A 27712-nucleotide genomic window follows, 5' to 3' on the forward strand; every position below is an offset into this window, starting at 1 on the left:
GTTAAATGAGTCAGTGCCCATAAAATGTTTAGAACAATATCTGACACTTAATAAGGATTCACTGAGGACTACAGGGTGCTTGCATCTATTCATAAACTGAAAGATCACTTGCCCAACAATGACAAATGAATCGCATACTTATCATTTCCATGCAAAGTATTATATTAAATAACTTTGGTGGGTCTAAATTCCATAAATGAGTATTCAGATTACATGAACCTTATTCACTATCTGCTGAAATGATGACTTTTCAACATCTGAGTTTTGAGGTTAGTGGAGGTGAGGGTATATGCTACAACAGGCAAATTTTTACTCTGAATTTCTCTTTAAGTGTAATTTTTCTAGTAAAGAAAAACATCTGATGTATTTTATTGTTTTTAAATTCTTTCCTCTCACTAAATAAATATCAGGAGCAACAGAAGCTGTGTGTGGCTTATATCAAGTGATGATTAACCTCACAGAATCCTAGTAAAAAATGTACCGAGTCCCTAAATTTTGAGTCAGTAAGGTCTTCCATGAAATTATTGCTCAGTTTGTCAGTTATAATCACAGTGATTCTTTTGTTGGAACTTGTGACCACAGGAGAACTATAACTTCATATTGAATGGAAAACAAAGATGTCTTTTTGAGTTATTTTTGGTTCAGTGCCATGTGGAATACATGGAGATCAAGGTAATTAGTGATCACGATATGTTTTTAATCTTTCCTTTTCTCTCTGTTCTTCAAGGCTGTCTCCCTGCTGCCCCCACCCCCAACCTGCACCCTCCTAAACAGGGCCACAGTGGTTACACCCACTCTGACCTCCACACCCCCTGTGCAGGAAATGAACAACTTCTCAAGGACTATTGTTTTACAAAGAGCGTAAAATTCAGAGCATGTGTTGTGCTTCAGTATAAGGGAGAATGAAACCTTTTTGTTTAGTGTTTTTTTTTTTACTAGTGTTAGAAAAATGAAGAAGTCTGTGTTTTTAAAATGGAATGCAAGAACTGAGACTTTATCCTAAACAAAGAAAGCACCCTATGTGCTTTATCACGCTCTCAGAGGTTTTACCCGAGGCTTCCGTCATTCTTTGGTTGATTCCTAATAAGGACAGTTTGCACAGTTACAATCCAATTACCATTTGTAGATCCCTGTGGAAAGGGGGATTTTTTTAGAGGAATCCTTTTGTAACTCCAGAATATCTCTTCAAAATAGTCTTATTAAAATAAAAATCAGGAAATCCAGTTTCAATTTCTCTGCATTCTTTTTGTTCCTCCCCCTTAGCACTGCTTTCACACACACACACACACACACACACACACACACTCAGTCACTCGCACACTCACTCACTCGCACACTCACTCACTCACTCAGCGACACAGCCTGCCTCCATTCTGAAGGGACAGGAACTTCTCAATGGTCCGATGAAAAGATAGCATTTTTTTTTTTTTTTTTTGGTCCCGAGACGTATGGTAGCAGAGGTCTCTGGCAACAAAAGGTATCGTGGGAGTCACAGCTATGCCAGCTGGGCCATTTCTCAGACACTCGCTGCAATCTGCCATTTCAGGATGTATTTTTCATCAAAAAAATAATTTTTTTTAAACAGACTCAAGTTCCTACTCCAAGCTTAGCTCAGTGAAATTAGAGAGGACAGCAAAGACACAGCTGAATATAATTCATGGGTAAGCAATATAAATATCTATACTTCGTCTTTTCCAGATTATTGTGATATAATGTTGTGATTCTTCCACATTTGTCTTGTGATTTGGGAAGAAAAGTGGATTGATTAGTGTCTGAAATGTGTGACAGCTAAGTCTGTCTGTGCCAATGGAGATTTATGGGAACATTATTTTTAGATTGATTGATGATATTGGAGCAGCTTGAAATGAGCAAATCGGACCAGAAAGGAGCGTGCCGTGATGAAGTGGATCTGGGCTGATTTCTACAAAGATTCAGCACAGGCTGTTTTCAGGTCTGAAAGGGTAAAGTAGTTTATGTGCCCCTCTAGACTTCTTGAACTCAGGGCAAGATTTTAGTTTCCGTGGCTATGATAAATACAGGCTTTGCAGAACAGCTCAGACATTAGATAAGCCTAATCATAAATCGAATGTGCTCTGCTTTATAAAAGAGTAAAACCTTAAGCTTTTGGATTTTTACATAATTTCTGGTTTATACTATTATAAGGGTATGTCTCAGAATGAAAAGACTCAGTGGTGGAAAAGGTAGAATGTGACTCTTACAATGCAGATCCCACTGCTATTGCAGGGGTCACCTAACTTCTTTGGATTTTTCTTTGCTCCTTTGCAAAGGTAGGAATTGGATTGATTCATCAGGAGATGTGGTGAAATACATACGGTTGTGAGTGTCTAGATTCTGGAATCTACATCCTGGCTGCAAATTCCAATTCTGCCATTTACTAGGTGCGTGATCTTGACACGTTAAGATAATCTCATCTGAAATATGGGGATAATAATGGTAACAAAGTTCTTAGAGTTGTTGTAGGAATTATATGAGTTAATATAAATAAAGGACTTAGAACAGTAGCTAGCAGAGAGTGGACAATGTTAGCCATATCTCCAAGGTCCAATCCATCTCTGGAGGTCTGTCATTCTAATTTCAGTGAACTAAATTTAAGTATAGAAAGACAAGCAAAACCATCAGCTGCTGGAGCTGTCATTGAGAAGTTTCTAATTCTTGCAAGGGTCTCCATTTTTCCACACTCTTGGGATCTGTGCGGGCTCTTTTATCTCTTCCCCATCCAAGATTCAAGTGAATCTTAAAACTCAGAATTAAATCGGTGGCTGGTAGACAAGTCCACAATTCAACTCAGGATACACAGAGATGAAACTGGCCTTTTGTTCTGATGTTTTCGCCTTTGGGAACTTCGAATATGTGGTTGTGTCTCTTCCCTGCCAAAGGTTCTTTCCACTGAAACAAGATGTATGAGTGAAACAAGATGTGACGAGAGAAGTTTGGGAGTTGTTTGTTTGTTTGTTGTTTTTGAGTGGTGGTAGCACAGCACTGGGTTTCTCAGTGTTCATTTCAATTTTGGTTTATCAGTAATCCAGACAAATAGGCCATTTGCAGAGAACCACTTTTATTTCACTCCAGCTTTTACATACTTTACAATGTCCCCAAGTCTTACTGTGTCATGTGATATATTTATAGGTTCTTTGGGATGTTGCCCAGAGAAACAAAATCTTAGGAGAGGAGAATGATGATCCCAAAGAGAAACCCTAATCATAGGTGTGCCTTTACTTTTAGTGTAGTCCAGGGGCCAGCAAACTTTCTCTATAAAGAGTCATATAGTAAATATTTCCACCTTTACAGGCCAGTCTCTGTTAGAACCACTCAACTCCGCCATTGTAGTGTGAAAGCAGTTGTAGACAGTTCCGAAAGGAATGACTGTGGCTATGTGCCAATAAAACTTTATTTGCAAAAACAATCAGTAGATGGGATTTGGTTCACAGTCAGTGATTTTCCAGGCCCTGGCTTGTCATCATCCCCATTTCATGGATTAGGAAAACAAAGCATGGGGAGAGAAAATAAGCTTGTGAAAAGCCACATGGCTGGAAAGTGGCAGAACTGGGACTCAAGCCCAGGCAGCCAAGCTTGCCAACCTTTGCTTTTAGCCACAGCCCCAAGCTGCCCCTGTGTCAACTCATACTTGTCTGGGATGCTCATCTCCTGAAATCTGCCTGGCTCATTACCTCACCTCCATAAGAGTTAGTTCAAATATCAGCTTCTCAGTAAGGTTGCCCTGGAAACCTTCCCAACACTCCTGATGCCCCTCACTTTCCTCTACCTTCTCTTTTTCTTTGGAGCTTATCACTTTATTACTTGCTATGTAATCGACTCATTGATTATGTTTATTTCTCATCAGTTTCCTCCACTGGCCTGGACACTCCTTGAGAGGAGAGCTCTTTGTTTTGTTCCCCAATGAATCCACAGTATCTAGAATGGTGCCTGGCTTATCAAAGGTGCTCGTTAATATTTGTTGAATGAGTGAAGTCCACTTTTCCATCATGTTACTCTAACATATTTTGGCACCTCTTGTACTAGCAATCAATAGCTAATATACTAAGGCAAAAAGTAAAAATGCACTGTTATACCAACCAAATGTTCAGAATTTTCTAAAGTTTCTGCTTTTGAAAAAAAAGCAGAATATATAAATAATACAAAAAATTAAGCGAGATATAGAAGTATTAAATATTCCTAAAGATCTGTTGAGAAGGAGTGCTTGAAGAATCAAGAGAAGAAGAATTAGCAAAAGTTATTTGTTGAGTTCATAAAGGAATAACCTCTTTGAAGAGTCCAAACAGGAGTGTAACAGCTATGCAAATACCCTCAACTTTGCCCAGAAACTCATGAGGAAGGGATTTCCTTGTCATTGGAGATGTGTTTATTTTGGAGTTATAAAGAACTAGGCAGCCCTTTTCAGAAATGTGGGTTGTGAGCCTGGTATTTAAACTTATGCCATACTTCAGCAAGTATTAATTATTAGTAAATGACAGGTGGCCACAGGAGAAGACAAAAGAAATTCAGCCCCTGGCATGGTTTATTTAAATGGCATGCCGGTTTTCCCACCCTTAACTTACTGATCTGGTCTTTCCTTCTGCTTCTCACCTATGTGGAATCACAGTCCAGCTGTGCATGCGAGCATGCTAAGTCGCTTCAGTCGTGTCCAGCGCTATGCAACACTATGGCCTGTAGCCCACCAGGCTCCTCTGTCCATGGGATTCTTCAGGCAAGAATATGGAGTTGGTTGCCATGCCCTCCTCCATCTTACTCATAGTGGAACCGTTTATTCATGAATTCAACACACATTTCTTAAGAGTTATTGGTATCACTAAAACTGCTAAGTTTTTGAAAGGGAGGCCAATTTAGAGGAATGATGGTTAAAATTAATTATAAATTTGTGTGTGTGTAAACATGCTTAGTCACTCGGTCCAGTCTGACTCTTTGTGACCCCATGGACTGTACCCCTTCAGGCTCCTCTGTCCATGGAATTTTTCAGGCAAGGATAGTCAAGTGGGTTGCCATTCCCTTCTCTAGGGGACCTTCCTAACCCAGCAACCGAACTCCGGTCTCCTGCATGGCAGGCAGATTCTTTACCATCTGAGCCACCAGTGAAGTCCAATTATAACTTTAATTACCATGTATTTAGGGCTTGCTGGGAACTCATACGCACTCAGCAAACAATTCACTTGCATTGTCTCATACCATCACTACAAACCTGGGAGTAAGTCTTATTCTTTGCTCCATCTTATTTATGAGAAAACTGAGGCTTAGAGATGTTCTGAATCATGCCAAAGAGCTCATAACCATATGAATCCAAGTCTTTACTGCCATCCCAGTGGGTCCCAATCTTTATTGTGCAAAGATGAGAATCTCCTGAGGATTCTGGTTTATGGCGAAGGTATTTGGGCCCTGTTCCTTGTGACCCTAATTCCCTGAATCTGCCTTAGAGCCCAAAAACCTACATGTTGACAAGAATCATCTGCCCAGGTAATTCCACTGCCCCAGGTCTACTGGCCGTATTTTGAGGAGCCTTGCATCACTTCTTATTGGCTCACTGGGCTTTGGGAAGTTTACAGTTGGATGAGGTTAAAGAGATGCTGCAATTAGAGACGAGTCTCAAGGACATAAGAAAACAATGTGGTATAGACCAAAACCAAAATCATTTCAGTCAATTTTATTTCATGGGAAAATCAAGTCTGTTTGTAAAGATGAGATTTAGCTCAGAAGAATGACCTTTCTGAATAAATCACAGATATTAGATGGTTGGTTTTTCAGTTTGCCTTTTGCTTCTTTTTTCTCAATGTGGAGACATATACTTCTGGCGGGAAGGAAATCTCTTTAGTTAATGCTTTCGGTGATTTGTTCTCCAGTTAATGAAGATTTGAGGCTTTTTTGTTTGTCTCTTTTAAATTGGCTTGTGGTGTTTGTCCTTCTTAATGCTAATTCTACATAACTTCTAGGATTCTGTTTATTTATTTATATAACATACAGAAAACTACATGTATAATATACATAATCATGGATAGCATGCATAAGGGATTATATAAGGGTGCATACCTTTGATGATAAACAAAACGGATACTTGAGTGTTAATATCTTCTGACACCATCATTTTAAGGAGATTGTGTGTGATTTGGACCTAAGAGCAGACCTAACTCATGCTAGGCCAGGTTTTTTCCATCTCTGTATCGTGAACATCTGGAGCCAGGTAGTTCATTGTGGGCACAGGGGGCTATCCTGTGTATGGTAGGATGTTGAGGCAATCCCTGATGTCTACTCACTAGTTGCCAGTAGGAAACCCACCTGAGAGTCATGATAGTCAAAAATGTTTCCAGAAATTGCCAAATGTCCCCTGAGGGGGCAAAATCACCCCTAAGAACCACTGTGCTATATCCTTTTGTTACCCTTTATTAGTGCTGCCCCATGGTATCCCAGAATGAAAGGATATTTTTATAATATCAAGGTCTTTTGTCTATCCAGAAACATTGGGTCACTTTCAATCTCACATTTATGAAATGAAAGCAAATTAGAAATCATCCACTTTCAATCTAAAAGAAAAAAAATCCTGTGACAACCTCTCAAAAACTGGATCTGGAGAACCTTAAAATGAGTCATCCACTTATGAGATAAACAGTCACCAAAGAAAAATGCTGGCCTGGAGTGTGTGTTTCAGAATTGAGGAACAGCCAGAAACATTCTAGGCTGTGCTGGTGGGCTTTGGCGTGCTTCGGGGTGCTTGTTTATTGCTCCGGGGCCCAGGTAGTGAGTGTCGCAGGGCAACACTGACCTTTGTGTTTGTGTCTTCCTGCTCATAAGAGATCTGATGTGTGAGTGTGAGTGTCATAGTTTCATTATTCCTCAGAGCTCATATTCTTACACTTATTTTCTGCCCCCATATACTGGCATTTGGGGGCTCATCTACAGGCTTTGTTTCAAAAGACTGTTTCTTAGCAATTTATTCAAATCCAGAAGATATTCTCCCTCATAGACACAGTATTACATGAGTTGGTGAGTTTCCAATTTCCTATTGGACTCATGATGTACCTTATCCATGTAGTTCTTAGACTGACAGATATTTATTATTTGTGAATTATTTCTTCTTCAGTGATAATTAATTGCCAGGCACTATCTTGGGTACTGGGAACACCAAGGTCAGTACACCAGACAAGGCTCTTGCTCTCATGAATCTAGCTGATATATATAGCTCATGATGCAGGGTGCTAGGGACTGGGTCTTGGCCACGTGAGAGTAGATGCCAAATAAATATGTATAGGGTCCTAAGTGACCCCAATCTCTTTATATCAGGGGTTGGCAAACTACAGTCAGTGGGCCAAATTGTTTTTGTATGACCTCCATGCCTAGAAAGGTTTTTCCATTTTTAAATGGTTGAAAAAAGTCAGAAGAATAATATTTTGTGACTTGAAAATTATATGACATCAGAATTTTAGTGTCTATGACTAAAAGACACTCCTTGGAAGGAAAGTTATGACCAACCTAGACATCATATTAAAAAGCAGAGACATTACTTTGCCAACAAAGGTCCATTTAGTCAAGGCTATGGCTTTTCCAGTAGTCACGTATGGATGTGAGAGTTGGACTGTAAAGAAAGCTGAGCACTGAAGAATTGATGCTTTTGAACCGTGGTGTTGGAGAAGACTCTTGAGAGTCCCTTGGACTGCAAGGAGATCCAACCAGTCCATCCAAAAGGAGATCAGTTCTGGGAGTTCATTGGAAGGACTGATGTTGAAGCTGAAACTCAGCCACCTGATATTTGGTGGCTCAATTTTGGCCACCTGATGCGAAGAACTGACTCATTTGAAAAGACCCTGATGCTGGGAGAGATTGAGGGCAGGAGGAGAAGGGGACGACAGAGGATGAGATGGTTGGATGGCGTCACCAACTCAATGGACATGAGTTTGGGTAAAATCCAGGAGTTGCTGATGGAAAGGGAGGCCTGGCATGCTAGAGTCGGACATGACTGAGTGACTGAACTGATGACTAAAATTTTATTGGAACTTTTGTTTACATGTGGTTTACGGCCGCCTTTGTGCTGCATTGGCAGATCTGAGTAGTTGTGACAAAGACTATATGAACCACAAGCCTGAAATATTTACTATGTGTAACTTTCTAAAATTCTAGTTAGTGGGGAAAGTGCTTTCAGGATTCCAGTCTTGGAAACCTTCCAGCTTAAATCATTGGCGGGATACCTATAGTGTGAAGCAGCACTTTAGCACCAGGAGATAAAAATCTGACAGGTCGAGATCTACCTTCTACAGTGTTTGGGAGCTTATCCTCATCTGAACTCAGTCCCCTTGACCTCACCAACATTCTCTTCTAATGCTCCCTCCTATTCCTTCTCTGTTAGTTTCCTATTTATTGCTGATGTGACAGATTATCATAAATTGAAAGCATCAGAAATTTAATGTCATACAGTTTTGGATGTCAGTCTCACTCCACTGCAGAGAAGGCAATGGCACCCCACTCCAGTACTCTTGTCTGGAAAATCCCATGGATGGAGGAGCCTGGTAGGCTGCAGTCCATGGGGTCACTAAGAGTTGGACACGACTGAGTGGCTTCGCTTTCACTTTTCACTTTCATGCATTGGAGAAGGAAATGGCAACCCACTCCAGTGTTCTTGCCTGGAGAATCCCAGGGATGGGGGAGCCTGGTGGGCTGCCATCTATGGGGTCCCACAGGGTTGGACACGACTGAAGCGACTTAGCAGCAGCAGCAGCAGCAGTTCACTCCACTGAGATCAAAGGCTGCATTCCTTTTGGGGGCCCTGGGGGAGAATCTGTACCTTGCCTTTTCCAGCTTTTAGTAGCTGCCTGCATTTCTTGGCTTATGGCTCTTTCCTTCATCTTTAAAGCTGTGAGCCTAGTATCTTCAAATCAATCTCTCTCTCTCACACACACACACACAGCCACCTCTGCCTCCCTCTGGTAAGGACTCTTTGATGACGTTGCATTTGTCTGGATAATCCATAATAACCTCACTATCTCAGGATGCCTTAACTTAATCACATCTACACAGCCCCTTTTGCCAGGTAAGGTAACACAGTCACAAGAATTAAGAGGTGGCCATCTTTGGGGGCAGGGGCTATTATTCTGGCTGCCACACTTTGTGTCTAGTAACTCCGCACTATACTTCTCTCTGCCTCCACAGAACTTGACTGCAGGCTGAAGAGCATCTCTCAAGCTTTGTATCCACCAGCCAGGATGTTGTAGTGGCTAAGAGTATAGGTTTTCATCTCTGAGTGTCAGGTTCAAGTCATTTGTTGTTGTGGTTGTTGAATGAATGAGGAATGAATGAGCTTATGGCATCACTGCATTTGTTCAATAAAAGAAAGCAGAACACGCTTACTGCTGGGTGCCTTAAAGCTCATGTTAGTTCAGAAAATCACATCTTGTGGTAAATTTGCATCTTTCTTTGGTGGTAGTTAATGTCTTGAATTTTCTAGGAAGAGCAGACTTACTAGAACCCAACCCGAATCTGGTCAACATTTGAGCACAGTGGTTCTCAATCCTGATTGTGTGGGCCAATCAGAAAACCATATGCGCTCAACTGCAGAGCAGATACCTGCCGCAAAACTTCTGTGTGGTCATTAGTCTAGTCTCTGTCTTTGCTCATATTTGACAGTTTTCATAATATAAAGGCAAATATATTTTACACATGTAAACACTGTGACCCTGGGAACTCTAGGAAGAGGCAACCAGGAGATGTGGAAAGCTCATGGACTGCCCTCCCCCCACACACACTGGTCTGTGTGGTTCCATGGGCGCTGCATCCGGGGACTCTGTCCTAAGCTGTAGCAACCTGAATGAAGAAATGAGGAGGCAGGAAAAAAAAGCTGATTTTAGATTTCAGGGTAAATGCTTCATTGAGAATACTCTGATTAAAACTTTAGGATAACTTGCATAAACCGTGGATGAATGTTTTGAGAAAAAGCTCTTTAATTTTAAAAGATGATGTAGATTGAGACAAGGAAGGTGGATGCATTCGTCCAAGTATCCTAAGTCCCCTACATACGAAAGAGCTCTGTTCCAAGATTGAGATCATAAGTCCAATTTATTCGTTAAGTCCAACAAAGTTAGCCTAGGTGCCCAACTAACACAATCGGCTATATAGTACTGTACTGTAATAAGTTTATAAGACTTTTCACACAAATAATACATAAAAAGCAAACACAAAAAATAGCAAGCTTTTATGTTTGCCTCTGGACTTGAAGATATTGTACTACTGTGCTCTATACAGTTGTTATTTAGTCGCTCACTCGAGTCTGACTCTGCGACACCATGGACCATAGCCCACCAGGCTCCTCTGTCCATGGGATTCTCCAGGCAAGAATATTGAAGTGGGTTGCCATTTCCTTGCCCAGGGGATCTTCCCGACCCCGGGATCACTAATTTATCACACCTTAAAAAGCAATCCAACTATAACTCTAAGACATGTTTGCAGCTTTCCCAGCCATTGTACTGTGACATTTCCTTGACTTTATGTGTTCTTGGCTCTGAAATTAGACGTTTATTCTCAAAATGTCTCTACTGCATTAAGGATAAAAATAAAAATGAAGAATACTGTTCTAAGTCATTTAGACAGTCACACATCTCCTGACTTTATCCCAAGATACTATGAAAGTAGTTCATAGTATCACAGGGTTTAGCCTGTGAGTTGTGTTCATTTTATAATTTCCCCAGAATGAACCTCATGTTTCCAACTTAAAAAAAAAACGTTGAAATTACATGCACTTAATTTGAAACGAAGTCATTAAAAATTCACAATGGTGGAAATATAAACTGGGAACACTGAGAAAATTGGGACCTAGGGGAAGATGGAGATTATTTAATGTATTATGACTGCTGATTGGCAGGTAGCAGCAAAAGACAATGAGATGGTGGAGAGGATGAAGGGTGATGAACTGAAGTAGCCCATACAGACTTTTCCAGGTGTGAGTGAACTCTTTAGGCTTCAATTATTCAAGTTTCTGGTACATTATGTTTGTGATTATGAAACAACTTGGTCCATTACCCATAATCAAAAATGTAACTGAATGATATTTTTAAGATGCCACACATTTGCTAATATACAGCTTTTGAGGTGTCTTTGAAGTCCCTCTTCATTTATTATTTGATAACTTTCTCTCCTAGGAACATTGTTTTTTCAGCCATGTCCTAAGGATGGGGTTAAGAACCAATTGACTCTGGGGACAGTTTCGTCTCCTTTGAGAAATGACTTTTCCAAAGCCTGATCAATACAGCTGCCGTGCTTTCAAGAAAGCGCCCAATTCTTTTCTTTTTCTGGGTTTGTCTGTAGCCTTCTCTGGAACCATCAGCTGCTGCAAGAACTAAAGTCGCAGGAGACAGCAACTCCATACATTCAAGTCTTTACAAATAGATGAAGCCTTTTCTCCCTTTTGGCTAATAATTCCAAATTTTCCAAAGAAGTTACAAATTCTACAAAGTTAAGAGTCATGGGCTATGATGTATAATGGACTCAGAGGAATTTAAAACACCACACTTCATTTTTTATTATGCTAAGGGTGGTCATTTGTGAGCAGTTTCCAAAACTATGTATTACTTGATTGTGAAGGAACTATTGTAGTTGAGAGAAGACGAAGGCTCAAGAAAGATGTAAACTGGCCAGATTCTATTTTGCCAGATTTGGGAATGTGTTTTATTTATTTGTTTTTAGAGATAAAATATCACTTTCAAAATTTGAACATCTTTCTTGTCCACATGCCCCCCCCCCACACCAGACCTAATTCCCTTCTGCTCATTCTCATCTTAGTGATTTAGTGTATCATCGTCCCAGTTGTTCAAACCAGAAATGTTTAAGTCATCCTAGATTACCCCTTCCCAGCCCCCAACTAGATACAGTTTTCCCCCAAGCATTTTTGTGGTTCTAAGTATCTTCCCATCTACTCCAATTTCAATCAGCATCCTACCTAGTCCAGTGTCTCTTCTGATCTCTGGATCTTTGGCTTACTTTCTCCCTCAATCCTTTACAACAGTGTTTCCAGTCATCTTTCCCTTATGCAAGTCTGATCATGTTCCTCTCTTAACCAAGGTTCCTTAATGACTAGCCATCACTGGCTGAGTAAAATCCTACAGAGATAGCCCTCCAGGATCTGGCCCTGATTTCTACGTGGCTTTACCTACTGCTGTTTCCTTTCTTCTAGCCTTGTAATTTCCCCCAAACAAGCCTGTTCTCTCAAATTCATTTGCCTTGGCACCCACTGAATTGTTTTTCCAATGTTGCATTTCTACTGAGCAAACCCGTACTCCTCTTATTCAACTTCAAGCCTCCAGTGAAACACTGACTTCTTATAAAGCCTTCCTTTATCCCCAGATTTATATCACAGCCTTTTATTCTAGGCATCCCATTGCATTTGGCTCTTACTTCTAATATCACAATCTCTGTATTTCATGGATTAAGTGTGTTCTTTGTACCAAAATTCAACTCCTTAAGGACAAGGACTGTTGTCATTTTGATAATCTCAAGCCTAGTACTATTTTTAGCATGTAATAGGTGTTCATTACATTTTGTTCAAATTAATTATGCAGCAGGACATTTGTTGTTTACTCGCTCAGTCGTGTCTGACTCTTTGCGACCCCATGAACCTCATGAACTATAGCCTGCTAGGTTACTCTGTCCGTGAAATTTTCCAGTCAAGAATCCTAGAGTGGGTTGCCGGTTCCTTCTTCAGGAGATCTTCCCAACCCAGGGATTGAACCTATGTTTCCTGCTTTATATGCAGATTCTTTACTACTGAGCCACCAGGGAAGCCCTGGAGGACATAGTAAATAAAAAAAATAAAATGTATCTTGTAGGAAATGGTTTATTTTACTTAAGCCATAAACTATTATACATAGGTTGGCAAATTGTAGCCCACTGTCCTACACCTTCTTTTGTAAATGGAGTTTGATTGGCACACAGCTGTACTCATTCACTTATAAACTATGACTGCTTTCATGCCACAAAGGCAGATCTGAGTAGTTTTGACAGAGACCACATGGCCCACAAAGCCTGAAATATTTACTTTCTGTCGTTTTACAGAAAAAGATAGCCAACCCCTGCTACAGATAACAGAGCCATTGGAGGGCATATTTTTTAAATGCTTTTAAAGAATAGGTATGTAATTCCATTTTGACACTTCAAGCAGCAGTAGGCTCCATTTGATACCTAAACTTCATATTTAAAAATCACCAGGGACTTCCCTGGCATCCCAGTGGTAAGGACTCCACAGTTCCAATGCAGGGGACCTGAGTTCAATCCCTGGTCAGGGAACTAAGATCCCACACGCCTTGTGGTAAAGCAAAAAAAAACCAAAAACAAAAGATATCAAGAAATCACCAGCTCATCTGGAACTTCCCATCTGGGATGCACTCGTGTGTGCATGTTTAGTGAAACATAGCCTTCCCTGTGAGGTCTTTCCCAGCGCCCTGCCCCCCTCCCCCAATCTAACACTGTAAATCTCTGTCCTCTGCTAACACTGCTGGCCCCTTCCCTGCTTTTTCGCCCATCCTTAGCTGTTATTATTCAATACACTATATTCTTTACTTACCGTGGTTTATTTTCTACTCCTGCCAAAGTGGTGCAGTGGTAAAGAATCCACTAGCCAAGGAAGAGACACGGGTTTGATCCCTGGGTAGAGAAGATCTCCTGGAGGAGGAAATGGCAACCCACTCCAGGATTCTTGCCTGGAAAATCTCATGGACAGAGGAGCCTGGCGGGCTGTAGTCCATGGGGTCACAAAGAGTCGGACACAACTGAGCAACTGAGCATGCACACCAGAGTATGATATCTCCATTTGCTAAAACAATGAATAAATAAATTAGTGAAATCCCAGATAAAGAGGGGGAAAAAATCCAAGCATTAACATACTTCATTTACTCTTTGGAATGAATCATCTAGGCAGGAATTTGCTACCAGTATGGAAGAAAGGTGTCTTAATAGTCTCTGGGGCCAGTCTTTCTGTCTCTCTTCTTTCAGGTGAATAATTAATAAGGATGATGAAGTCAGGTGAATAATTAATAAGGATGATGAAGTCTTTGGGGATTCCTTAATGTTTCCCACATCCACAGCAAATCCCTGGCAGTGTCTGTGGGGCCCAACACTGTTCCTTCTCCCAGAACTTTTCTTGATTGTTGAGGAAACAGTAGCTACCTCATCAAAGCTGTTGTGCCTTGGCTGATATCTGTGATTCCTAGGAATTCCTTCTCTGTGAGGGGACATTAGGTTTCAGAGGACTGCGAAGTATTGTTTCTTATGTCATCACTTTCTCACTGTCTGCATCAAGAGTAGAGATATTCACTCTCAGTGGAATCAGTGGTGTATATGTGTGCACACAAACAAACCCAGGATTCTGGGAATCTCTGCTTTGATTCTTTGATGTGGAGTATTTTCACATCAGATGTCTATACGAATATGTACTTTTTATTGATCATATCTCTATACTTACTATGATGAAAATAACTCATTAGACTGCTATAAAATAGAAACTCAGTGGTTATAATTTAGCATAGAATTTAAAAGCCTAAGTCTTTTTAGCTCAAGTCCTGGTTGATTTCAAGTCTTTTAAGTTTTACAATTTTGGGGAAATTACTTAACCTTCTTAAGCCTCAGTTAATCTGTATTTGCGTACTGTGTTTGCTCAGTCGCTTCAGTCATGCCCGACTCTTTGTGACCCCATGGACCGCCAGGCTCCTCTGTCCATGGGGATTCTCCAGGCCAGAATACTGGAGTGGGCTGCTGTGCCCTCTTCCAGGAGATCTTCCTGACCCACTGATCTAACCCACATGTCTGGCATCTTCTGCATTGCAGGTAGATTGTTTACCCAGTGAGCCACCTGGGAAGCCGTATTATATGTATACATACTATATATTACTATAATATCAACATAATGTATCCTAAGTAAACATTGTGATAATGTATCATAAGTATATATTATATATAATAATATATTGTGGTATATATTATAAATATACTAGATTGTATTATTATACAGTTGTTATTAAATACTATATAGGATAAGGTCAGAAATGCTAACTGCCTCTTAAGGTTGTTTGAAGGAGTAACTAAAAATCCCTTGACACCATCACTGGTACATGGGAGGCTATCAACATACATTCCTATGTCTAGTGTGCATGATGGCAATTCAGTTCAGTAACTCAGTTGTGTCTGACTCTTTGTGACCCCATGCACACCAGACTTTCCTGTCCATCACCAACTGGAGCTTGTTCAAACTCACGTCCATTGTGTCAGTGATGCTATACAACCATCTCATCCTCTGTCGTCCCCTTCTCCTCCTGCCTTCAATCTTTCCCAGCATCAGGGTCTTTTCCAATGAGTCAGTTCTTCACATCAAGTAGCCAAAGTATTGGAGTTTCCGCTTCAGCATCAGTCCTTCCTTTTCATAACTGGAACTAGCTCAAACTCATGTACATCAAGGCGGTGATGCCATCCAACCATCTCATTCTCTGTTGTCCCCTTCTTCTCAAGCCTTCCATCTTTCCCAGCATCGGGGTCTTTTCGGATGATTCAGTTCTCCTATTTTGGCAGTAATTTTTTTTTTTTTGAATAGTGATTAGAGTCATCCTGATGGCTTATACAGTAAAGAGTCTGCTTACAAAGCGGGAGACCCAGATTCGATCCTGGGGCAGCTTCTCCTGGAGAAGGGAATGGCTACCCACTGCAGTATTCTTGCCTGGAGAATTCCATGGACAGAGGAGCCTGGAGGGCTATAGTCCATGGGGTCGCAAATAGTCTGGGCACGACTGAGGAGGTTCAGCACTCTATTTCATTTGACTTTATAGTGAACCTTCTCTGTGTCATATCCAGTACCCATATATCATTATCTTACTGCTACTGCTAAGTCACTTCAGTCGTGTCCGACTCTGTGCGACCCCATGACGGCAGCTCATCAGGCTCCACTGTCCCTGGGATTTTCCAGGTAAGAGTACTGGAGCGGGTTGCCATTTCCTTCTCCAGTCCATGTAAGTGAAAAGTGAAATTGAAGTCGCTCAGTCATGTCCGACTCTTAGCGACCCCATGGACTGCAGCCTACCAGGCTCCTCTGTCCATGGGATTTTCCAGGTAAGAGTACTGGAGTGGGGTGCCATTTCCTTCTCCGATCATTATCTTAAGCCGTCAACAAAATACTTATTGAGAAGAAATCAGACTCAGAGTGTCGAGGAGAAAACATGGAGTCAGGGGCCTGGGAACAAGGGACCGGAAGCTGGGGCGGGGAAAGGCGTGAATCTCGGAGGCGGAGACTCAGCGTTCGTTTGCATAACCAGCATGCACCGCATGCAATATGATTGAATTTACTACTTTAATTCATCATAGATTTCTTTTAAACGTAATATTTCGATTAATGAACCTTCACGCACTTAAGTGAAAAGATCTGCCACAAACTCTTGACCCAGACTTACCCTTGACACTGCTCACCCTAACTGTTTTAGGAGTGCTCTTTCCCAAGGTGGGTCTTTTGGGTTGCGCTTAGCATGCGGCCGGGTTCGGTTAGGAATTCAGGTTGCGCAGCTCCCAATTTTTGGAGGTTTTGTCAGATGGACAAAACCAATATGGTTGTATCCAAAAACAGACCTTACGAAAAGAAAATATTAAGGCAGGGTGTGTTTTTTGGGCTTGTTGTATCTAACACTTTTCTGTGTGTTTGTTTAATGTGTTATGCTTTAGTCTGCTCAGTTGATTTTCTCACTTGTGATCAATTATTTTATAACCTCGTGGACTACACCTTTCGGGTTTCCCTGTCACCCGTTTTCGGAGCTTGTTCATACTTATGCACTTTGAATCCATGGTAGTATTTAACCATTTAATTTTTTATTGTTTTCTTTCTTCTCCAACCTTTAGTCTTTCCTAGCATCAGGGTTTTTTCCAATGTCAAATTTTTTTGCATCAGGTGGCTGAAGTATTGGAATTTCAGTGACAGCATCAGTTCTTCCAATGAACATTCAGGATTGGTTTCCTTTAGGATGGACTGGTTGGATTGGATCTTTTTGCAGTCCAAGGGACTCTCAAGAGTCTTCTTCAACACTATAATACAAAATCATCAATTCTTCAGCGCTCAGCTTTCTTTACAGTACAACTCACACATCCATACATGGCTACTGGAAAAACCGTAGCTCTGACTAGACAGACCTTTGTCAGGGAAGTAATGTTTCTGCTTTTGAATATTCTGTCTAGATTGGTCATGGCTTTTTTTCCCAAAAGTAAGTATCTTTTAATTTCATGGCTGCAGTCACCATCTGCAGTGATTTTGAAGCCCCCCCCCCAATAAAGTCTGTCACTGTTTCCATCGTTTTCCCATCTATTTGCCATGAAATGATAGGACCAGATGCTATGATCTTAGTTTTTTGAATGTTGAGTTTTAAGCCAACATTTTCACTCTCCTTTTTCACTTTCCTGAGGCTCTTTAGTTCTTCACTTTCTTCCATAAGGGTGGTGTCATCTGCATCTCTGAGGTTATTGGTATTTCTCCCGGCAATCTTGATTCCACCTTGTGCTTCATCCAGCCTGGCATTTCGCATGATGTACTCTGTATATAAGTTAAATAAGCAAGGTGACAGCCTTGATGTACTCCTTTCCCGATTTTGAACCAGTCCATTGTTCCATGTCCAGTTCTAACTGTTGCTTCTTGACCTGTGTACAGATTTCTAAGGAGGCAGATCAGGTGGTTTGGTATTCCCATCTCTTGACTTTGCATTCCAGGATGTCTGGGTCTAGGTGAGTGATCACACCATCGTGATTATCTGGGTTGAGAAGATCTTTTTTGTATAGTTGTTCTGTGTATTCTTGCCACCTCTTCTTAATCTCTTCTTCTGTTAGGTCCATACCTTTTCTGTCCTTTATTGTGTCCATCTTTGCATGAAATGTTCCCTTGGTATCTCTGATTTTTCTGAAGAGATCTCTAGTCTTTCCCATTCTGTCGTTTTCCTCTATTTCTTTGCATTGATCACTGAAGAAGGCTTTCTTATCTCTCCTTGCTATTCTTTGGAACTCTACATTCAAATGGGTATATCTTTTCTTTTCTCCTTTCCTTTCACTTCTCTTTTCTCAGCTATTTATAAGCCCTTCTCAGACAACCATTTTGCATTTCTTTTTCTTGGGGATGGTCTTGATCCCTGTCTCCTGCACAATGTCATGAACTTCCGTCCATAGTTCATCAGGCACTCAGTATATCAGATCTAATCCCTTGAATCTATTTGTCACTTCTACTGTATAATCATAAGGGATTTGATTTAGGTCATACCTGAATGGTCTAGTGGTTTTCCCTACTTCAATTTCAGTCTGAATTTTGTAATAAGGAGTTCATGATCTGAGCCACAGTCAGCTCCCAGTCTTATTTTTGCTGACTATATACAGCCGTTCCATCTCTGGCTGCAAATAATATAATCCATCTGATGTTGGTATTGACCATATGGTGATGTCCATGTGTACAGTTCTCTTGTGTTGTTGGATGAGACTGTTTGATATTACCAGTGCATTCTCTTGGCAAAACTCTGTTAGCCTTTGCATGATGGCAATTAGCAGTAGTTTTTTCTGTTACTGAGAAATAAAAATGAAAAAGTTTCCATGTGTTCCCATAAAAGAGAGGAAGAAGTATCTTGAAGTATCTTTCCACATGGTTTTCTTCGTGTCATTTTATGAGATCGGGTGACCTAGAAGATTCTCCAGACTGGGATGTTTGCAATTGACTGAGAAAATCCACAGTTAACTAAGAGTGGGTTGGATTTTAGGGACTGAGAGCTGATTTTGGAACACAAAAATGAAGTTTGCTTGACATTGTGACCAATTGAGGGAGAGGCTGAGGTCTGTGAGTCGCAGATCACTGTGTGACCCTTGATGTTTTCCCCCTTGGTCTGCAGGGTGATTTCACCTGGAACAGTATGTCAGGTCGCAGTGTGCGGCTGAGGTCAGTGCCCATCCAGAGCCTCTCAGAGTTGGAGCGAGCCCGCCTACAGGAAGTGGCTTTTTATCAGCTGCAGCAGGACTGTGACCTGAGCTGTCAGATCACCATTCCCAAAGGTAAGGCCCCATTTTGCCATTCCGTGGGGGATGTTGCCAGTCACAAATGCTCTGCCAGAGTTACAAGCTGCAGATTCATCTCAGCCGTACCACTGCCTCAGGAAGGAAGCTACAGCTTCTGGGTCATTGGCTGGCATGGGCATCCAGTTTGACAGATGTGTTCAATAGGACAGTTTACATGTCAACTAATATGTTTATTAAAAGGAAGATTGACGGGGCATTAAAGGGGAAAGCCACGTGCATCTCAACAGTCTACATGGCTTCAGCAAAACCAGTTAAAAAGAACTTTCAAAAAAGTCCCTTAAAAGATGAGAAGAAAAACCATGTCTATCTCAATATGATTTCAAAATAACCAGTTGAATGGTTTAGCAACCAGTTAAACACAAGGTCTTTTGACCTTATGCAAACCCAGAATCAGTTATTATACCAATGTTAACTTATTTTTATCCACCTAGCATTCTCTGTTAGGGTTCATCTGCACTGAAGCCAGTGCAGGCCTAGTTGTCTGATGTTTTTACAAACACAGATCCTGATTCTACTAAAACTGGGAAACATATATTTGAAATCCTTTGATCTGTAAAGCCACATTTCTGAATGTTTTCTATTTTCTATAAAGGCACTTTTTAATGTGTTAGCATATACAGAAAGGTAATTTGAGGTGGAGTGAAAAGTTGTGATGCTACACAAATAGGGTAAACCTGACATGAAAAGAACATTGGAAGCTGTGCCTAAAACTTACATATAAAAGCTAGATTGCCTGCCAGATTTCAGTATCTGCAGAACTTCTCCTTTGTTTTCTTTTATTGAGGGGTTGAGGGAATGCTTCGTGAGTAGTTATTCATAAAATAATTCATATCATGCATATGCACATACACATAGATACGTAGTTCTCAACCAAGGATGGTTCTCCCACCCCCAGGTGGAATTTAGCAATGTCTGGTTCCACTTTGAGTTTTCACAGCCTAGAGGGGTTAGAAGCCAGGAATGCTGAACATCCTATAATACACTGGACAGTTCCCCACAGCAAGCATTGTCAGGTCCCAAGGGCCCAAGTGTAGAGACTGGGCAACCTGAATGTACACATGAACACATGTGCTTACATTTCGCCAACAACAGAGCTGGTGGGGCTATTTTCTGGGCTTATTTGTGGCTAATGGTAACAGTTCTAGAGTAGGACTCTGAAGACTAGAATATGAGAACTTGTCTGATCACTTCCCCTCCACAGGTGATCTTGTGTAATTCACCTCTCTAGTAGGAGGTTCAGTTTCGTTGACTAAAGAGAGCAGCACAAAAACACTGACCACCCAGAATTTTTCATTGGATGATGACTCTCAGGGCCACTTTTATTCTTTTTCTTAAAAAATTGAAGTATAGTTGGTCTACAATGTTATATTAGTTTCAAGTATACAGCATAGTGATTCAGTATTTTTACAGACTATACTCCAGTCAAAGTTATTATAAGATAATGGTTATGGTTCCTTGTGCTGTACAATATATCCTAGATGCTTATCTGTTTTATACATAGTACGTCGTACCTCTTAATCCCATATCCCAATCTTGCCCATCTCTCTTCCCATTCCAAACTTGTAATCACTGGTTTGTTTTCTACATCCATGAGTCTATTTCTGTTGTGCTATATACATTCGTTTATTTTTTGCATTCCATATATGAGTGATATCATTCAGTATTTGTCTTTCTTTGTCTGACTGATTTCACTAAGCATAATATTCTCTAAGTCCATCCACATTGCTTCAAATGGCAGGATTTCTTTCTTTTTATGCCTGAGTAATATTCTATTTTGTGTGTGTGTATATAAATATAAATATATACACACACATATATTTATATATATATATACACACACCACATCTTCTTTATCCACTCATATGTTGTGAATACTTCAGTTGCTTCCATACCTTGGCAATTGTAAATAATTCTGTCATGAAACATTGGGGTACATGTACCTTGGTTCAGTGGTAAGGAATCTGCCTGCCAATGTAGGAGACGCTTGTTTGATTCCTGGGTCAGGAAGATCCCTTGGAGGAGGAAGTGGCAACCCACTCCAGTATTCTTGCCTGGGAAATCCCATGGACTGAGGAGCTTGGTAGGCTACAGTCCATGGGTTCACAAAGAGTTGGACATGAGTTAGCAACAAAACAATTTGAATGTGTGTTTTTTTCTAGATATATACGCAAATGGAATTGCTGGATAATATGGTAGTTCTACTTTTAGTTTTCTGAGGACCCTCCATATTATTTTCCACAGTGGCTGCACTGGTTTACATTCACACAAACAGTTTTGAAGGATTCCCTTTTCTCCACATCCTCGCCAACATTTGTTGTTTGTAGACTTTGTGATGATATCCATTTAGCAGATGTGAGGTGATATCTCATTGTGATTTTGATTTGCATTTCTCTGATGGCTAGTGATTCTGACCTCTTGACCATCTGCATTTCCCTTTTTGGAAAAATGTCTATTCAGGTCATCTGCCTGTTTTTCAGTTGGGTTATTTGTTTTCTTTAATGCTGAGTTGTATGAGCTGTTTTTGTATGTTGGATACATACAACCCCTTATTGGTCACATTGCAAAAATCTTCTCCCATTCCATAAGTTGTCTTTTTTTTCTTCTTCTTCTGTACTGCATGGCATGTGGGATCTTAGTTCCCTGACCAGGGATCTAACTTGTGCCCCCTGCATTGGAAGCATGGATTCCTAACCACTGAAAGTCCCCATAGGTTATCTTTTTGATTTTTCAAGGACAAAATATTAAGTTTAATTACACCCGGTTTGTTTATTTTTGCTTTTATTTCTTCTGCCTTAGGAGATAGATCCAATAAAATATTGCTCCGACATGTAGAAGAGTGTTCTGCCTATGAGCTTTATGATTTCAAGTCTTATATTTAGGTCTTTAATACATTTTGAGTTTATGTTTGTATATGGCGTGAGGAAGCATTCTAATCTCATTTTTTTTGCGTTGGCTCTTTTTAAAAGTTGTTATGTTTTATGTATTTTTGCTTGCACTGGGTCTTTGTTGCTGCCCTTGGGCTTTCTCTAGTTGTGGTGACTGGGGGCTACTCTCTAGTTGCGGCGTACGGGCTGCTCATTGCAGTGGCTTCTCTTGTTGCAGGGCATGGGCTCTAGAGCATGTGGGCTTCAGTTGCAGTTTGCGGGCTCCAGAACTCGGACTCGATAGTTGTGGCGCGTGGGCTTAGTTGCCCTGCAGCATGTAGAATCTTCCCAGACTAGGGATGGAACCCATGTCCTCTGTCTGCATTGGCAGGCAGATTCTTTACCACTGAACCACCAGGGAAGTCCTAATCTCATTTTCTTACATGCAGCTGTTGAGTTTTCCCAGCACCACTTATCCAAGAGACTGTCTTTTCTCCATTGTATATTCTTGCCTTCTTTGTCATAGACTAAATGACCAGAGGTGTGTCAGTTTATTTCTGGGCTCTATGTGTCTAATTTTGTATCAGTAACACACTGGATTACTGTAGTCTAAGGATTAGGAAGGTGATATCTCCAACTTTGTTCTTTATTCTCAAGATTGCTTTGGCAATCCCAGGTCTTTTGTGGTTCCATACAAATTTTAGGATTATTTGTTCTAGTTCTGTGGAAAGTGTCATGGGTATTTTGATAGGGATTGCATTAAATCTGTAGACTGCTTTGGGTAGTATGGCCATTTTAATAATATTAATTCTTCCAGTCCCAAAGCATGGGATATCTTTCTATTTCTTTGTATTATTTTCAGTTTTCTTCATCAGTCTTTTATAGTTTTCAGAGTATAGGATTTTCACCTCCTTGGTTAAGTTTATTCCCAAGTATTTCATTCTTTTTGATGTGATTTTAAATGGAATTTTTTTTTTTTTTACTTTTTTCTGATAGTTCATTATTACTGTATAGAAAAGCAACCAATTTCTGTATGTTATTCTTGCATCCTGCTGCTACTGAATTCATTGATTAGTTATAATACTATTTTGGTGGAGACTTTAGGGTTTTCTATACAAAATATCATGTCCTCTGCAAATAGTGGTAGTTTTACTAATTCCCATCTAATTTGGATGCATTTCTTTTCCTTGCCTGATGGCTGTGGCTAGGACTTCCAATACTATGTTAAACAGAAGTGGCAAGAGGGGCCACTTTTATTCTTTAAACTGGTATCTTGGACTCTGTTGAAGGTCATGAAAGAGTTCAGGAGAAGGCAGAGGCAGGTTAGGCCAAGGGACTGGTAGGACAGGCACATTTCACTGACTGATGCCTGGCTCCTATGGCTTTTTCATCATACTCTACTTGACACCACAACCATAGCCAGTTCCTCCCAGGAGGAAATTCCTAGCCTTGTTGTATCTTCTCATGCTAATGTAACACAGAGATACTCACCTCAAGTAAGAAGAAAATCCCTTTGGCAGTTGGTGAAAAATGAGTACTAATTGCCATCAGGCCGGGTTGCTGCTTCTTCCTAGGATAATCTCATTCTGCCTCATCTTGTCTTTGTTTGGTTTTAGGTTGGAGTCGAAACCTGCCCTTGCTTCCCTATTAATTCACAAGATGGCCCAGGTGGGGTCCAACAGCCCTGTTTCTGTTTTACGAGAACAGATGATCTTTCAGTTCCTAAGAAAAAATTTTAATAGAAATGTTGGCAAGCCCAGTTTATAGTGAAGGAAATGATGACTCTAAAAACTTATGTGAAACCCAGATTTGAGACATATCAGATGAGATATCAAGGAACAAATATTCTTTGTGATTTTGTTTTCAAATCCAGTGAATTTGATGTTTCTCTTTGTTCTTGCTTTTTAAAGAGTCCATTAAATAAATAACCTTTAACAAACAGAGAATTTTATATAACTTATCTGCTAGAAGCTCTGTCTCCATTGCTTATTTCTGCAACTATGTGAGTCCTAGTACATTCAGAGAAAGATTTGTTCTATCAAGATGTTCAAAGATGTTTGGGCTTCAGGAGTTATTTTGACACTTTCTATCAAAATGGGAGCTAATGATTTACAAATCATCTCTTACTTATGAAAGAGAGAAGGAATTGTGTGGCTGGGTGGGAAAAAACAGATATCACCCAAGAGTTCTAAAACTAGTGTTTGGGTGAGATGATTATAGACATTGAATATTTACCAAGATCAAATGCATGGCTGGTGCTGAGTGCTATGATGGCAGCTTCGGGCTGAGGATGGCCACTTTTGTTCCATGCAAAAACCTAAGTGGAGGTTCTAAACAGAGTCAGAGTCACTGTATGAATTTACTCAGGAAAATAAATACAGATACCACGGTCTAGAACCTAAACAAATGATATAAAGCCTACTGAGATAGTGGGTATAATGAAAATGGAAACATATTCAAGCTCACATTTTTGCTCTTTGTTACCTTAGAATGACTGTGTGTGCATGCTCAATCACTCAGTCATGTCCAACTCTTTGTGACCCCATGGACTATAGCCCACCAGGCTCCTCTGTCCATGGGGATTTTCCAGGCAAGAATACTGGAGTGGGTTGCCAATTCCTTCTCCAGGGGATCTTCCAGACCCAGGGATAAAGCCCACATCTCCTGCATCTCCTACACTGGCAGGCAGGTTCTTTACTACTGTGCCACCTGGGAAGCCCCTGGAATGACTATAGAAATTTATTTATGTGTATGTTTGGAGGACTGTCTTCCTCTATGAGACTGGTGCTTCCATAGCGCAGATGAATGATAATATAATGTATTCATCAGCTGCTGGGATTCACCATAGAGAGGGAAGAACTGAAGGTTGAGGGTTAGGAAATTACTGGAGTTATTTCCTAGAGTGGACTGCAGTGGTGGGATCCAAAGCCACAGGTAGAGAGTTTGAGCTCCTCCTGGGGTTTAGTAGCAGGTGGACATGGGTTATATGGGTACAGATGCAGGCAGATTAGATGATGGGAAAGCATGTGGAATTTCACTCCAGATTGCCTCTCCTCTCTCAGCAAAATAAACGATTTCATCTGTTAGGAGTGGGGATAAGAAGGAGGTCCTGGAGGTTTGAGGAAAGAGGAAAAGAATGGAAAAGCGGGAAGTGAATGGACCAGCAATGTTGCAGAATTACGGGGCAGCCCAAAAGGTCTATTCAAGGTTAGAAGCTGGGAATTTAAATTGCAGAATAAACATCTGGGCAGCTTTGTTGTTGTTGTTCAGTAGCTCTTTGTGACCCCATGGACTGTAGCAAGCCAGGCTTCCCTGTCCTTCATTATCTCCCGGAGATTGCTCAAATTCATGTCCATTGAGTCAGTGATGCCATCCAACCATCTTATCCTCTGTTGCCCCCTTCTCCTAACAGTGGAGTTAGGATTTTCTAGTTGAGTTCAGTCTTGGTAGGGAGGGACATGGCAGTTGAGAAATCTGTGGTAAGAAGAAATCTAGACCCCTTAAAGATGGCCTGGAATCTTTGGCTATTTCCTTAACATGTCTAAATCAACTTTGCAGATGTGACCAACTCGGGTCTTTAAGACAGCAAGATTATTCTGGATTATCTGGGGGGGATTAAAACTAATCATATGAGTACTAAGAAGCAGAGAAACTTTCCTAGCTGTAGTCAAAAAGAGATATGACTTTGGAGGAAGAGTCAGAGAGATGCATTGCTGCTAGCTTTGATGATAGAGGAAAGGGCCACAAGTCGAAGAATGCAGGCAGCCTCTAGAAACTAAAGAAAGGCAAGGAAACAGATTCTCACTAGAGCCTCTAGGACGGAATGCAACCCTGCTGATACCTTGCTTTTAGCCCAGTGAGACTCATTTCAGACTTCTGGTCTCCAGAAATGTCAATAATAAATTTAAGTAATTTTAGCCACTAAGTTTGTGGTTGTTTGTTACAGCAGCTGTATTAATACAGTATACAAGAGAGTGATTACAGTCTCAGACCTTGGGATCTAAGCTGAATAAGAAGAGAAGTTAGAAATCAATGTAAAAGACATATTTTTCTTAAGTAAGAAGAATCAATTATATAAAGATATAAATTATGTCCTAAATTATCTATAAACTGGGCATGGTTCCAGAAAACATACTGAAAGAATTAATTTTTGTAATATCACTAAATTGATCTAAACATCATCTTGGCAAATAATTATATGAAAGTTAGTAGACGGGGGAAAATCTGAAAAAGAGGTCAAAGAGAAATTATCCCTAGCCATTTATTAAATGTTATAAAACTAAAGCAATTAAAAGAATATTGTACTGCTTCACAATAGGCAGATCAATGGAAGATAATAGAGTTCAGAACTGAGCTAAAATAAATATGAGAATTTATGACATAAACATTGCATTTCCTATCAGGGGGAAATGATGGATTATTATTGTATTTCTGACAATGAGACTACCATTGAGAAGAAAAATTGAGATTCTGACCTTGCTCCTTATATCAAAATAAATTGATGTGGAAGAAAGATTTGAAGATTTAAAAAATGAAACTATGAATGCACTAAAACAAAACAGCTAGATATTAATATATTTTTACGTGGAGAAAGTCACTACACAGAAAACATAGAGTGACCTGTTTCACTACATTTAAAAAAGAATAGAATCATCTGTGGGGCAAAAAAGTAAATAAATAAATAAATAGAAATGTATAACACATTTGAAAAACTAAAGGCTAACTTCTCCAGGATACAGACCTTTATTACAAATTAATATGAGAAAGAAAATAATTAAAATGTGGACAAATTATAGGCATCTCACAGGAAAAGAAATTAAAATGAGTTATAAATATCTGTAAAGGTGCTCTCACCCTCATATTCATTCAGGAAATGCAAGCTCAACAACAGGGAGATTATTTTTTCCTCTTAGATTGGAATGACTCCAAAAGTTGGATAGTATATTTTCTCAGAAAACAGACTCTCATATACTGTTGATAGGAATATAGTTGTTGCAGCAGCTTTCAAGGCAATTTGACAACATTGGGCTTCCCAGGTGGCGCTAATGGTAAAGAACCTGCCTGCCAATGCAGGAGACCTAAAAGTCACGGGTTCGATCCCTGGGTCAGGAAGATCCCCTGGAGAAGGGCATGGCAATCCATTCCAGTATTCTTGCCTGGAGAATCCTATGGACAGAGAAGCCTGGCAGGCTAGAGTCCATAGGTCGCACAGAACCAGATATGACTGAAGGGACTTAGCATGCATGCAACTTTGAAATGGCCCAATAAAGCTACTTCTACAAATACATCTCACAGATATATACTTGTCAAGATAGGCTATTTATATATTAGTCAAGATAGGCTAACCACTTAGTACCTTAATAGTATAAAAGTGTCTTTCAGGCACTATCTAATGCAGCTTGGCCATAACAATCAGGAGAGTGGACTGTCCTCCACACAGTCATGCAGGAACCTAGGATTCTCCAATCTTGTGACTCCTCCCTCCTCTGTATCTATTTAGCCAGGAGACACACACAATATAAATGAGTAAGATTTACATAAACCTTATAAGATGACTGATGAGTTTAATTTGTTACTCCCATCTAGACTTCGGTGCGGTTCAGTTGCTCAGTCACATCCGACTCTTTGCGACCCCATGAATCGCAGCACACCAGGCCTCCCTGTCCATCACCAACTCCCGGAGTTCAATCAAACTCACATTCATCGAGTCGGTGATGCCAACCAGCCATCTCATCCTCTGTCGTCCCCTTCTCCTCCTGCCCCCAATCCCTCCCTGC

The 27712-nt window shown here is 40.4% G+C and overlaps 1 protein-coding gene across 7 annotated transcripts in view; it reads left to right on the forward strand.

The window, feature by feature from the left end:
• ARHGAP6 (Rho GTPase activating protein 6) overlaps positions 1–27712 on the forward strand; it is a 543203-nt gene that overhangs the window by 435895 nt on the left and 79596 nt on the right. For 6 of the 7 annotated variants that reach the window (XM_019956013.2, XM_019956011.2, XM_070784356.1 and 3 more), the window contains one exon: positions 18888–19047. In XM_019956013.2, the coding sequence (XP_019811572.2) occupies positions 18888–19047 (160 nt within the window). Of the gene's footprint in view, positions 1–1152; positions 1662–18887; positions 19048–27712 lie in introns of those variants that run through there. The other variant, XM_019956014.2, reaches the window with a different exon arrangement.

The sequence above is a fragment of the Bos indicus genome, chromosome X, assembly GCF_029378745.1.
Source record: "Bos indicus isolate NIAB-ARS_2022 breed Sahiwal x Tharparkar chromosome X, NIAB-ARS_B.indTharparkar_mat_pri_1.0, whole genome shotgun sequence".
Classification (NCBI taxonomy): domain Eukaryota; kingdom Metazoa; phylum Chordata; class Mammalia; order Artiodactyla; family Bovidae; genus Bos; species Bos indicus.